Source organism: Abrus precatorius, unplaced genomic scaffold (genome assembly GCF_003935025.1).
Source record: "Abrus precatorius isolate BTA unplaced genomic scaffold, Abrus_2018 Scaffold1, whole genome shotgun sequence".
In the NCBI taxonomy this organism is placed as follows: Eukaryota; Viridiplantae; Streptophyta; class Magnoliopsida; order Fabales; family Fabaceae; genus Abrus; species Abrus precatorius.
Window position 1 is genome coordinate 4,178,137 of NW_020874291.1, and position 15,857 is coordinate 4,193,993.

Sequence of the window (15,857 nt, forward strand, 5' to 3'; positions counted from 1 at the left end):
TTATTCATGTAAATTATTTGAGAAAATCAATTAATAACATAAAATAAATAGTTAAAATTTTAGACGTTACATGATGACTATAAATAAGTTTTAAATCAATCACTTGCTAATGTTGAATTATATTTACTTAAACTTGTATTTAGCCATCGTCAATTATGTGACTTTTTCTGGTGTTCAAAACAAATAAGGTTTAAAATCTTAATACATAATAAAGAAAGAATTGTCTTAAACACTAATACATAAGTTATCTTTAAAAAAGTTTTCTAGAATCTATCTATAACAATTATAACTGGGTTGCTGTGAGTGAATATATATATATATATATATATATATATATATATATAAGGGATTGATTATAAAGTTTTATGCCTTATGAAATCATAATGCCTTTTTATATTTATGATCTTGGAGAATATGAATTTTTTCATCCTGTTGATATTAGAAGAAAATTAAGAGAATTTAGAAAACTTCTACAAAAAACTCAAAATAGTTTTGAAAGGAAAATGCTCCTTTTAGATATCAAAGAAAATAAGAAAGATTTGAAAGTTTTGTCAAGAGTTTGAATTTTAATCATATGCATATCATTAATCTTGTAATCTTCTTTTGCTATATCTTGAGTTGATTATAACTTGTTCTACATAAGTTAGTCATTTAGAATCCAAATCAGTAGCAGTGAGAGCTGTGTGTACGTTGGTAAGCCTAGAGGGTGTTCCCGATAGTAAGTCCTGAGCGTGGGCAGTAAAACCATTGGTAAGCCTTGGTGTTCCCATAGCCTTTAGGATTCAAGATGGTGAATTTATTAAAAACAATGAGTAATTTGGCTCTAGGTAGAAACAAAGAGATAATTACAAGAGTAATGAGAGCAGAAGATGAAAATTCTTCCTCTTCACAAATAGTTTCCTCTTCTTCAACAACACCACAACAGATTACCATAGATGATATTGAAAAATCCTTACATGATTGGTCAATTCCTATAGTTAAAGAAAAAGATGTATACAAAGATAGATCTGTTTGGTCGTTTAGAAATAATCATGAACAAATTCATAAAATAGAATATTCTTATCCTGGAACAAAATTAAATAATGCAATTCCACTTCTAGAAGATCAACTTATACAAAACCATAGACAAGAAGGTTTTAAATTTATCCATATACGATTAATACAATTAGCAGTTAAACCAAACTTCAAGATAGGAGTAGATCTTCCTATACTTGTACTATTAAGAGATATGAAGTTACAAAATAAAAGTGATTCAATAATAGTAGCTTTAGAAAGTAATTTACATGATGGGCCAGTTTTCTTTAATTGTTATCCCAACATATCAATGTCCTTAGATAATGAGAAAACATCCAAAGCTATAAAGATATTTACAAAAATAAAAGAAAATATAGTAGATGACTTGTTGGATCCATTTTATGTGATCTATAGAGTCTATTACAAAACTACCAAAATCCCTTATGGATTTAAAGCAAATAGGCAAATTAATAGAGACGAAACTGTAGTCATACAAGCCAATCTCAATAGAAGTTTGGTACAAGTACCTAAAAGATTAAGACACGACCAATTAACCATACCAGAAGAATGGGTTTTTGAAGAATCCTCTTCTATTAAACAAGAAAATACAGAGATAAAGGATATAATAGAAGAACCAGAAAGGTTTAGACTAAGAATGAATAGGTCTAGATCGATTCGTATAACACAACCATCCACTATTAGAGAACCCTCAAGACATTCTATTAGCGGATCAACAATAGATTAGACTTAACCAAAATAGACAATATAACTAGACCAGGAGTTTCTATTCCAGTCTATGACCAAAATTCTGAAATAAATTATAGTCCAACACCTTCTCAAGTTTTAAATACAATAAAAAAAACTGAACCTTTTGCTATAGATAAAAAATAGATTAAAGAAGACATAGATGGAGAACATAACATAGATAGAAAAACTTGGTTAATAGAAACATTTAGTCAACAACAAAGGGCAGAAATTAGAGAAAAGTTTTATAAATATTTAGAAGAAATAAAAATAAATACTTATTTTTTCCCTTGGATGGAAAAATATTGTATTCAAAATAATATAAATTATCCATTTAATAAAGAGATAAATCATTTACAAAAAATTAAAAATATATGGAAAACTACCACAGGAAAAATAATAGAGGCTGAGTATCCTCTTCTATAACAGATAAAAATACAAGTAGAAAATGAAAAAGTAGAAGCAAGTCCTTACAAATAAACTAATGAAAATAGTGAACCAATAAATAAAAAAGATATAAATAAGATATATCAACAATTAAATTATTCTAACACAATAATAAACTTAATGACTAATCAATTAAATAGAATAGAAAATAGTAAAGAAAATTCTAGTAGTAATAATAATATTAAAAAATCACATTATTTAGATAAACCAATATATCCAATTACTACTATGTCTGCACAAGCTATGAAAGAATTAGGAAAGAAATCCGGACTTGAATTAGATATAGAAGAAATAAAAACAAAAATAGCTAAGTTAAGTATAGATAAACAAACAATAAATACTCTAGAAATAAATAAAATTTATGAACATAAAAAAAAAACATTATTACAATAGGCTTACTCTACCAGATGTTGCCCTAGAAAATAGGTCATATTTTGTACAAAATTCCTATGGAGGCAATGATATTGTTGAATGGAATATTGATGGTGCCTCTGAACAACAAATTTTTGATATTACACAACAAATGGCTATGTCGGCCACTGCTTACAAAATGAGAAACGCCTCTGATAGAGTAACAACTGAAGCCATTGTACAAGGTTTCACAGGACAGTTTAGAGGCTGGTGGGATAATTATGTAACCCCTGCCGATAGAGAATTTATATTAGGACACATTAAACAAGAAAATAATGAACAAGATGTTGTTGTAACACTTATTTATACAATATTATTACACTTTACAGGAGATCCTATAGTATTCAGAGAAAGAGTAAGAGAACAATTACATAAACTTAGCTGCCCAACCATGATTGATTATACTTGGTATAGGGATATGTTTATGTCAAAAGTAATGATGTTAGAAGACGCTAATGAACCATATTGGAAAGAAAGATTTATATGTCAAATTCCTTCTTTGTTCGTAGCAAAAGTCATAGAAAACATAAAAAATAGATTAAGAGAACATATTGACTATAGAACATTAACTTTAGGACAACTACATGGTTTTGTAATAGATACAGGAATAAAAATATGTGGAGACATAAAATTACAAAATCAAATTAGAAAACAAGAAATAATAGGAAAAGCTGAGTTAGGAAGCTTTTGTGCACAATATGGAATAGGGCCCATACAAGCTCCTAGTAGAATAATTAGGAAAGCTAATAAAAGAAAACAAAATCAAAATCCTCCAAGCTATAAGAAAAATCCATATAAGAAAAATACTTATAAAAAACAATATAAGAAAAACACAACTAAACCATCACAAAATACAAATAACAACAATAATCAATTTAAAGGAAATTGCTGGAAGTGTGGAAAGTATGGCCACCGTGCAGATAAGTGTAGAGTAGAAAAGAAAATCAACTCTATTGAAAATGAAGAACTTAAACAAGTTCTTTATGCAATTCTAATAAACTCTGATAATTGTTCTAACAAGTTCTTAGATGAAGAATATGAAAATGAAAATGCACAAGAAAATGAAATTTATCAACTAGATAATACTTCAGAAGAATCTAAAGAAGAGCAAAGTTTCTGTTTAGGACCAGGATTATGTAATTATAATGATTGTAAGACTCCACAAATCAATACTATAATCAGAGATCAGACTCAATCCTTAATAACCATAATAGAAGGCCTTGAAGAAGGACCTTTAAAAGTAGAATTTATCAAAAAACTTAATGAATTTGTAACAAGAGAAGAACCAAAAGCAGTAGTAATTAAGCCTATAGAAATGACAGAAGTCTTTGAAAGGTTTCGAACTCCTAGTCAACAAACTACTATAAAAGATTTACAAAAAGAAATAGTAAATTTAAAAACAGAAATAAAAGAACTAAAAGAATATAAAAAAGACTTAGAAATTAGATTACTTTCTTTAGAAGGTAAAGAGATTCTTAAACTACAAGAAAATCAAATTGGTACATCAGGAACAAAGGTAGATGAACAACCAGATATATTTAATTTAGAATTATTAACATTGATAACTTCACACAAATGGTGGTGTGAAATAACACTAATTGTAGAACAGGAAAAGTTTAACTTAATAGCTCTAATAGACTCAAGAGCAAATGTTAATTGTATACAAGAAGGAATAATTCCTACAAAATATTATGAAAAAAATTACAGAACAATTATCAGCTGCAGGAGGAAATAAACTTAAAATAAATTACAAATTATCAAAAGGAAAAATTTGTAAAAACAAATATGTTTTACCACATCATTTATATTAGTAAAAGATATAGGAAACAAAATAATATTAGGAACCCCCTTTCTAACATTATTATATCCTTGTGAAATTAACAATACATGAATTATTAGTAAGGTAATACCAGATAAAGAAATAAAATTTGAATTTCTACAACCACCAAAGATTAGAGAACTAAATTTGGTACAAGAAGCATTAATAACTAGAATAAATCAAATAGAAAGAAAACAAAAACAAATTAATTTTATTAATAAAGAAATTGAATATAAAAGAATTGAAGAACAATTAAAAAATGAAAAAATTTAAAAAATTATATAAGATTTTGAAAAAAGAATTACAAAAGAAATTTGTAATTTAAATTCTATAGCATTTCACCATAGAAAGAAATATGAGATAGAATTACCATATGAAGAAGGATTTGATGAAACGAATATACCAACAAAAGCTATACCAATACAAATGAATGAAGAACAACTAAAATTTTGTAAACAAGAATTACAAGAATACTTAGAAAAAGGATTAATTAGATCTTCAAAATCACTGTGCAGTTGTACAGGGTTTTATGTAAATAAAGCTTCAGAACAAGAAAGAGGGGCTCCAAGATTAGTAATAAATTATAAGCCCCTTAATAAAGTATTAAAATGGATTAGGTATCCTATACATAATAAACAAGATTTAATCAAAAAGTTAATTAATGCCAATATATTCTCAAAATTTGATATGAAATCAGGATACTACCAAATATATGTAAAAGAACAAGATAGATACAAAACAGCTTTTGTTGTACCATTCAGGCATTTTGAATGGAATGTAATGCCTCAGGGACTAAAAAATGCTCCAAGTGAATTTCAAGAGATCATGAACAATATATTTTATCCATACATGAACTTTTCAATAGTTTATTTAGATGATGTATTAATTTTTTCAAAAGGAATCAACCAACATACACAACACTTAAATAAATTTATAGATTTAATAAAACAAAACAGGTTATACGTATCTGCTAAGAAAATAAAAATTTTCCAAGACAAAATTAGATTTTTAGGATTCAATATTTATCAAGGAACAATAACACCTATACAAAGATCTATAAAATTTGCTGATAAGTTTCCAGATCAATTAAAAGAGAAAACTCAATTACAAAGATTTTTAGGGTGTTTAAATTATGTGGCAGACTTTTTACCAAATATTAGAACAATATGCGCTCCTTTATATAAGCGTCTCAGGAAGAATCCCCAACCTTGGGATGAAGAAATGACCAAAATAGTCCAACAGGTAAAAGTTTTAATTAAAAACCTCCCTTGCTTAGGAATACCAGATCCTTCAGCCTATTTGATTGTAGAAACAGACGCCTCAGATATAGGATATGGGGGAATTCTTAAACAAAAATTACCAGAGTCTAAAACAGAACAAGTTATAAGATATTATTCAGGAATATGGCATCCTGCACAACAAAAATATTCTACTGTTAAGAAAGAAATTTTAAGCATTGTTTTATGTATTCAAAAATTTCAAGATGATTTATTTAACAAAAATTTTTTAGTAAGAACGGATTGCAAAACAGCACCTTCTGTTTTACAAAAAGATGTCCAAAACTTAGTTTCAAAACATATTTTCGCCAGATGGCAAGCATTATTATCTAATTTTGATTTCGAAATATAACATATTAAAGGAGAAAAGAACTTTTTACCAGATTATTTAACAAGAGAATTTTTACAGGAAAAATATCAAAAATGACCAGTGCCGACTATGCCCTACCAAAAAAGAGTGAACCAGAAATACCAAAAAACTCCACTAGAGATAAAGGTAAAAAGCCAATGACTTGCTTACAGGTATTACAAAATAAAGCTCAAATCCAACCACCAGAATTAAAACAATATACAGTTTTAGCCAAACCAGGACAAAATTCCCAGACAGCCACTACCCAAACTAGAAAATTACTATCATGGGCAGAATCTGCCTATAAAAGACCCACAATAACTGATAAGACTCCAGAATACTTTGAAAAACCATATGGCTTTCCAATAATGGAAATAGAAGCCGAATGATTTAAATTAAACCGTTCAGAAATAGCAAAAAGAGTTTTCCCTCAAGATTGTCATGTGGTACCAACATCATCAGAACAAAAAAGAGAATTTTATGAGTTAATCCTTATTGATTCAAAATCAATAGAATTAACCCATAAAAGAAATGAGAAAAAAGAAATCATTTTTTTAAAATTCAAAATCTGTCAGATACTCACTCCAAAAGAGTGGGGACAACACTTATACTATTATTGAAAGTTTACAATAGAATATCAGCCTCCACAATATAATTACTTTGATTATATAAAAGCATAGGAGAAATTTCTATTTCTTCAACCAGACACCCATTCCTGGTTCATTTGGTTCAGGAAAGGGATTTCTTTATATTTTTCAAAATGGTTTTCAGCTAGGTTTCATAATTTTGGGCCAGTTAAACAGATCCTACCAGAAAGAGCTCAAATTGCCTTAGCTTATTTCCAAGAAAAAACCAACTTTCAAGAACCATACAAATTCATTTCCTTCATAGCTTCACAAGGTATCTCATGGATTATGATGTGGCAATATGATTCAGCCAAATTAGAATATGATACATCAATACAATTGTTAATCAGAACCATAAAAGTTAAGTGGTGGATTAATTTTGATTTAGACTTATTAACCACCGAGAAAATTATGCAATGGGTACAAAATAATATTCAACATCCTCCTTTAAGTAAAAATGTGATAAAAAATAAACAAAAGCAAGCTTTCTTACAACAGAAAGCAAGATTTCTGGCCAGTCTAAGTATAGCTAGAAGTGAAGAAGAATTCAAAAAGATCATTGAAATCATATCTCTAGAGGTTACAAGCATATCCTCTGACAAAGACAACAGAAGAAGCCTCAGTCCAACTGAAGATAATGACTACGACTATTTTGATAATGAAGACGACTGCTATGGAATCTCTCTGTAGCCACAAAAGATAATAGACTTGACATAAAAAAAAAGAAGATTTGACAAAAGAAGAAATTATTTGACACAAGAAGACAAAAGACTCGACATAAAGAAAAAGAAGATTTGATAAAAGAAAAAATAATTACACTAGAAGACAATGGACTTGACAAAAGAAGACAAGAGAGAATCTTAGAATAATAAAATTTCACACTATAAATTGTAAGCTCAAGCTCATTTGAAAGCACGAGCAAATTTACTACCCTCAATATCCTTAAGAAAAACCCTCTCATTGTAATAGTCTTGACGTCTATTTGAAAAATTTACAAGAAGTTTGTACTACAATATTGTAAGTTTTATCAAAGTTTTAATACATCATCATTTTTATCATGTTTACTTTTATTTTGAAATTAGAACTGTATCGATTCAAACCAAACTGGTATTAGAGCATATATATATATATATATATATATATATATATATATTCATTTCCTTCTTCCTTTTATTATTCTTAACTCTGCTCTGTTATTCAATTGCTTAATTTTCTTTCCATTTTTAAGAAGGTTACAATCGTATATATTAATCTTTGTTGATGAATAGATGCAATAAAGATTCACATGACAAGGAGTACCCATTATTCACCTGTTTCTCCTTTTACTTAAGTACTAGTGTGTATGACATTCTAGACAAGCCTAGTTTACAAAAAATTTGATTGCTTAAGTGAAAGAAGCCTTAGGTAGAAAAGGTGATCCATATGAATCAAGGAGAAAGATGTTCGAAAAACTAATTTTGGTTACCAATTCCCTTTGTGTGAGGTGATAATGTAGAACATTAAGATTTTTGCCACCCCGATTTGTTCCTTTTCCAGTTCATTTCGCAAAGGAAACATCAGCTATTCATTTATTTATATATTACATGATGCTTTTGTTGAACTATCATAACTATCATATGTTTTCCGCATTAATGTTGTCTAATACATAGATTTAATGCAATCAAACTATTTTATGTAGTAATCAAAACAAACAAATACAATCCAGGCTAAAAATATATAAGCCACTAACTTAAATTCGTATTTGAATCCCCAAGGTTGCTGGTGCGGTGGCATGGGTGTAATACTAGCTTGAATCACTAAAATTTTACACCATATATCCCCTTATATTATTGTTATTATTATTTCTCTCACTTTTCATATTTTTTTTATATACGTATATCTCAAAACCACACTCGAAATACATAGAAAACAACTTAAAAATTTTCAGAGGAGTTTCCTGTACACTAGTTGTTTGAAATGTAAGGGTGAAAATTTTATAAAAATCCTCTAATTTTTCTTCTCCCATTTTGAGGGTACACAAGACAAATTAAAAGGAACAACTTAAAAAATAAAGACCGGGAGGGGGAATAAATTTTCAGTTTGGAAAAAAAAGATAAACTAAATATTTTTTCTTTCAAAAACATTGACTAGTATGCATTACTCAAGGGCAGTGTTCTGATGACCAGATAAAAAAGGGCAGTGTTTTGGAGATTATTCTTATCAAGGATATGGTTCTTTGACACATGGCATTGGATCTGGCAATAACTTCTGACCAAGTGGCTTCAACCCTCTTCTAGACCAGTAAGCTACAAATGAAGTTTCTAGCTTCCTCACCTATCATCACAATTATGAAAACACGGACTATCAGAAAGAAATGTTATTGCACTCATATTTCTTTGTTTAAATACATTTATAGTGATAAAACAACAAATTGATCAATCTTCATAAATAGAAAGTGTAAGGTTGATATGCCAATTAGATTTTAAAGGCAGTCCAAAAAAAAAATTGTTCTGCAAGGGTTACAATCTACCATTCCAATGGTATTAAAACTTGAGTGTTAACGGGTTTTGTTGACCCGATAAACCTGACCCAACCCAACCCTATTAAAAATTTGCAGGTTAGTTCAGATAAATCGGTCAGTTCGGATAAAAATATTAGAACTCAATGAAGTACAGATTGGGGTCACAACCCCATCCCGACCCAATAGACCTAACAATTACACATGGATTTTTTCCGATTAACTTTGCACCATTTTGATTTCACCTCAGTTTAGTTGCATCATATGACCAAGAGCACATAGCACCATGACAAAAGCTTAAGCTATAGTAGAGGCACAATTCTGGACATATAAACACCCTACGATAGATGCATACCCTTTTCTATTTAAGCCATTAGACATGGGCCACTGGGTTGAACCTGACCCAAAAACCCAACATGCACCCTAGGACCCTGTAAGCATATCATTGTCCCTAAAAGTGGTGTAGGAGGTTTCAAGTTTGATGATAATATCTGCTATGTTTTCTCTTTTAGCATGGGATTTGTCAAAAATTGAACTTCTCATTCATTTCTATTAATGAAATTTCTCCTATTATTGAGAAAAACTAATCACATCAAATAGTTTTAGCGCCCAAAAGATAAAATGGAAATGAAAAACAAACCTGCTTAACAATAAATGGCTCATCAGCAAGACTCAATGGCTCGGTCAAAATAGTTAAAAACCCATTTCGATTTCCGTAAACAATATCAGTGAAGGGCCGATCACCAACCTGCCACAAATATTATGGTATAACATAGATCTGAATCAAACTAAAAAACAAGCAGCTGATAGAAAGTGAACACCACAAAACTCTTATCTACCATGATTAATTGTGAAGCTTCACAACCAAAATGCTTCTCAATTTCTTCAGCTGTACCAGCTGGCTTCTTCACCCCTGAAGCATATATACACATCAACATCACTACTGAAGTCATTCTCCAAAGGGAATATTTCACAGTTCTAGCATTTTAAACAGAGCCGAAAATTACATAATTTCAATCTTCTACATAAAAGAAATATTGCAGAAATAATTAAGGCTCTAAAAGAAAAGGCAACACTCACTATGTCTGATGACTTTAATACCGATTGCACCTTCAAGCATCCTAGCCTTTGAACCATCATGGTCATACTCATGAAGTCCTGATTCACAAAACCAATAAAACAACAGAAAACACATATTGTGATTGTGTGAACAACTACAAGTATACAAACATGAAATTCAGAACAGTTTTGAAATGCTTCAAGATAAAATTACCAGCAGAGTTACTAAATACGGCAATATCAGGACCAAACTCCAATTTACATCGTTCCAATGAAGACTCAAGTGGAGGCCAGGGCTTCAAAGAGTAAGGCGCTGTAATAGTATTATCCTTGTCAAAGACAACACCCTTAAATCCCTTTCTACGTAGCTCAGCCCAATCAATGTACCTTATATCAGGAACAGAAATATGAGGCAGTGCCAATTTCTGGTCTTTTAAGATCACCATTGTTGAACATAGAATGCCCTCCAAATTGATTCTTTGGCCAAGTGCTGCTTTCACATCTACCCACCACATGTTTGTGAAAAGTAATTTGTCTTTGTTGTTTTTCTTGAATTCTCTTTGTTCGTCTACTTGATGTTGGTTGTGGTTTCTGGTTTTTGGATTTGATTTATTGGTGTCTTCTGTGTCACTGACAGGGCAGAACTCTAGAAATAACAAGTGTTTTTGGTTTGGACTTAAGTTGGAATTGTATCTAGCACTGTCATTACTTTCTTTCTCTTTGCTGCAATTGTGGGTCTGAGGAAGACTTAGGCTGTAGAAGTTTCTGAGGGGCCTTTGGCTATCTGCATTGGCAAGTGATAGAGTGGTGAGATTTCTCTTTTGTTGGGCACGATGATGGACGTTAAGATGACTGGGAATGCGGTACCAGCAACTTGGAAGCTGAGCAGCAGCAGTGGTTGACAGCATTTTTTAGTTTTTCTTGCTTAACTAAGGCCATGCCCACATGTTGCTGTGTTGTATGCTTCAATCATCACTATTTATAATAACAGACTAACAGTGATTAGCTTCACTACAATATTAAGGTCAAAACAAAATTTGAAATTTGGTTTTTAATTTAAAGATCAATCACAGATGACAATGCAACATCAATGGAAGTACAATAAGGATTACCATCTTACATAAACGATTCTGAATAGAAGAGCATTTGGAAAAGGAAAATGAAACACAAACATAAAAAAAGAATTGTTCATGCAAATTCAAATGTCATGTAGCCTTCTCATTCTAAAACCTTTCCAACTTAGCTTACAATTGCTATCATTCATTGATTCTCGGTCCTGTTGCCAAAAGTATATTTAATGTCTTTAGGCAAAGTAATAACAATTTAAAATGCTCAGAACTAAAACAAACCGCTCAAGGTTATATACTATGATATCCACTCAAGAATTGAGACCAAGAACCAAAACCAATGGCAAGATATTTTTACCCATAATAGAGATTGTTAATTTACTATTAGCTGTCACCATAAACCAAATCTGTGTTTATTTACATATGTCAACAAACATGGGACTTGATATCCAACCACCAGCATTTACTTCTCTTCACAATTAACTCAAAAATCATAGAATTACATAAACAACCCTCGTCAAATCATGAACCAACACTAATCTTACAGGTCAATGAGTCCTGTATCAATCACCTGCCAAAAAGGGAAATTTGCAGATAATTTCGTAGCATAAATGAATGCCCAGAATGTCTTATGAATTAAACTAAATAAACCCTAATTGGTTTGTAAAAATAAGTAATTGCAGAAATGTGACTTTGTTTTCACTCAGTTTCCTATTTTCAGGAATGTTTACACCATTTCTTATGCAAATCCTGGAAAATAGGAAATAAAGTAAAAATAATATGACAATTTGTAATTATATGTAAAACAGGAAATGATAAAAAAAAATATATCTTAAACCAAACAGACACAAGCTTTTAGTTTTTCAGTCCACCTCTGACATAAAACAGAGTGAGATACCCTAATCTTTGACACTTAAATTCCAACAATCATGATTATTAGGTGAAAATGAAATCCTACGCTAATCTTACTAACAGAGAACGGGCTCAAATTTATCAGGGTCATGAAATTTCAGATTGCATTAGTAACAGAGTATGGATACAAAAATGTGTGTAACTAGCATTCCTCAAACTGCAGACAAGTGATTTTTCACCCTTACAAAAAACAATCAGAAAAAATAAAATCTTAAAATTTCCCACAATAATTGATATTCACTTCCCTCCCAATTAATTCCAATGAGCCTTAACTAACCAGCGACCAAACAATAGCAGCGGAAATTATTGTTACATTACGAAAAGCATAATGGCACCATACCATACATCAGAAAATGCATATTCCCAGAACTGAACCCGTTAACATCATATTATTCCTACATCCAATTTCTAAAGAACAAATAATAATAATAATAATAAGGAACTCACTGAAAGGGAATTATGAATGATTGGAAAACGAGGATAACAAAGAGTGATAGAGAGAGTGAGTGAGGATTTTGGGTTATGTGTTTCTGCCGCAGCTATGTTCTGTTGCGTTGTGGACGGAATGAGGAATGAGGAACAATTGGTAGTTACATCAATCACCTCGTAGATACCTGATTCTTCGAGTCCTTTTGTTTCTGGGTTAATTACAGAACCTGCCATTATCAACATTTAAGGGTTAAGAACAAAATAAAAAAATTAGGGAGTTTTCTGGCTACTAAATGAATATTATTAAATAAAATTATTTTTAATAAAAAAAAGTAAATGTATATTGTATAATGAATTTCAAATGTAATAAATTTAAAAAGTATTAAATATTTTTATCGTTAATAATAAATGTTTTATAATATTAAATAGGATTAAATTCAATAAATAATTGTAAAATTAAATAAATATATTTAATTTAAAATTAAACTACAAAATTTAAATACTAAAGGAAAAGTCACACGGCGTAATACATTTTTTTTTATAAAATACTATCACTTAAAATAATTAAGTTTTTTTTTTTAAAAAAAAACAATGACATATATTGAACGTATCCCTACCCGTTCTTGTTGAGCCGAACTTAAATATGTTTTAATTTTTGTAAATAATTTTTTATTTTTCAATTTTCTATCACTACTTAATAATGACATAATATATATATATATATATATATATATATATATGTATCACATTATTAATAAGTAATAATTTTTAAAAACATTAAAAATTTATTTGGAATACGATTATATAAAAAACAGTTTTAAAGAATTAAAACCAAATTCAATTAGGACTGCAACTCACCCCTTTTTAAATTTATAAAAAAAGAGAACTTGACTTTCCTTAAATTGTACCACTTAACTTGACGTCAATTAATGGCTTAACTATTAGTTCTGATACTTATAATTTCTAAAGAAATTTTTTCTTTATTTTAGTAATTATGTTTTTTTTTTCTTGTTAACCATTTTATAAAAAATTTATTATTTTAAAAATTATTTTAATTATCATAAATTAATATTTAATGAAAATTTAAACTTTAAAGTGAAAGAATGTATTAAGTAAAAATTTGGAACTTATATCTGCCATTTTATTTTATTTTTGTATAAAATGAACTTATAAGTGGTATAACATCCCAAACTTTCAGTAATTTTTAATTTATCATTTTATAAATTATTTTATTCAAAGTACAAAGTGTAATAATAAGTTTTAAGAGAGAGGTGGGGGAGACTACATGAATATGAGGAAGGGCAAAAGAAAGAGACCAGAAGGGAGGTATAAAATAACATTTTTGTAGCATTCTAAAATTTCATATATCAATATAATTGAATTAGAATTAGATAAAAGACTAAGAATTTAGAAATTAAAACAAAATTTGCAAAATTGACCTAAAATCAAACCTAATTGAAGAAGAATTCAGAAAGGAAAGTGTGATATGATTCAATTAGAAGTAACAATTATTTTTCTAAACCTAATTAATTGATTCTTAATTACAAAAATTGGCTAAAAACAAGCAAAATAGCTCAAAATAGGTCTAGAATGTTGCCTCATTTTGTACAAACTCATGACTAGAAAATAATCCAAAATTTTTATGACATTTAGCTTAATGAAAATGCATGTTGGACGTGCAAGACGGAGCCCAGAAACCCGAAGATAAAATTCACCAAAAATCCCACGACAATTCAAAGATTCCAATTCCAATCCATTTGTACAACTGAATATAAGACATCCGTATTTCAAATAGTTTCGTCACCATTTTCGTATTCCTTAAGTAAATCTGCGAGTCTAAATTTTTTTTTTATAACATATATTGGGGTTAATTACGTCTAACTCAATAGCACTAATATCATGCAATGACATAATATAGAGTGTTAAATAGGTTAATTACACATTATTTTATTTTTTTTAACATATTTAATAGGTCTGTATAGTAACTTTTAAACACATAATTCATAAACTAGTTGCAATAGTCATAAGTTATTTCCTAATCAACTCATTTCTTATTCCTCTGGTCCAACTGAAGGATAGTCATTTTGCATCCATAACATTGTTAAAGGACACAAAACAAAGAAGAGGTGAGTATAAACATTCATAAATCATATCACTAGGCAATATTAATTGCTCAATGAATAAACAGACATAATCAATCAATCAAACAATCAATTAAACGTTGCAATGTGTTTTTATCATTTTTTTCTCCATAAAACAATTAATTATCCAACATTATTAATCCTGGGTTAAAAATTGAAAGTTTTGTATCTACAATCTAGCTAATGCCATGCGTATATTTTCTCTTACTAAAGACATTAATTGTAGTGCACAATTTTCTTTATGGTCACTTTCAGCAACCCATACTCACACTAATCATGAAATGTTCTAGTGCCTATTAGGATAGGTCAACACAATTCTCACTGCCTATGATATAAGTTAGCTAGACTTGGTCTCTTGTAGTACTCAGGTGCTCAACTATCCCCTATGGTTACTTCAACATTATTTACTCCACGCCTATACTTAGTGTTTTCAACAACTTTCCTTATAAAATCTATTCGCATTTATAATCACAATTACAAAAAAAATTTAGTACAATTTCTCATCCCTTAAACAAGAGATATGGCTACTTTCAATTTTTTTCATATTTCATGTACTAGCTTGTAAAATTCATAATTAAATCAATACAAATTCAAAAATTATGGAATCACTAGGGTTTTCTTTCTTTAAGTGTCTACTTTCATATAAAAATATAATCAATACAAATTCAGTTTCTCTCTGTTGCTCATAATTACCCTTCTTAATACTCAACATATTAGAAAATTCATAACTAATTTATTTTAATTATAATAATAATAAAATCGATAAGGATGGTCAAAGTGAATCCTTTCATTATGAATTCTTTAATTCAAAATGAATCAAATCTCTCTAAGTAGGATTCAAACCTATGACTCAGTTAATTGTTGACCGCTTTACCACTGAGCTACTGAGAAACAACGAGAAATTCGATCTTATCGAGTTCAATTCCTGTTTTCAACCCATGACTAATACGAACTCAAAGTTTCTTTTGTAGCCCATAGAACTTCTTCATAGTAGCTCCATTCAAGTAAAAATGCCTACATAGTCTATATATTCACTCACAAATATAATTTCAAGTTATAATTTAT

General features: G+C 29.4%; 1 protein-coding gene across 6 annotated transcripts; it reads right to left on the bottom strand.

The window, feature by feature from the left end:
- Positions 1–8,641: 8,641 nt before the first annotated feature.
- Positions 8,642–12,789, bottom strand: LOC113856941 (phosphatidylglycerophosphatase GEP4, mitochondrial). Of its 6 annotated transcripts, none has more exons than XM_027488690.1 (7): positions 12,670–12,708; positions 11,841–11,881; positions 10,458–11,163; positions 10,265–10,342; positions 10,024–10,097; positions 9,825–9,932; positions 8,751–9,000 (listed from the first exon to the last, which is right to left on the bottom strand). In XM_027488690.1, exons 3-7 carry the CDS (start codon positions 11,149–11,151, stop codon positions 8,887–8,889), a joined length of 1,068 nt encoding a protein of 355 aa, XP_027344491.1. In that variant the 5' UTR covers positions 11,152–11,163; positions 11,841–11,881; positions 12,670–12,708; the 3' UTR covers positions 8,751–8,886. The 6 variants fall into 6 exon arrangements, with proteins under 6 accessions (XP_027344486.1, XP_027344491.1, XP_027344487.1 ...); XM_027488686.1 differs by having other exon boundaries at positions 10,458–11,222; positions 11,855–11,881; positions 12,670–12,707; XM_027488685.1 differs by lacking the exon at positions 11,841–11,881 and having other exon boundaries at positions 8,642–9,000; positions 10,458–11,218; positions 12,670–12,789.
- Positions 12,790–15,857: the final 3,068 nt, after the last annotated feature.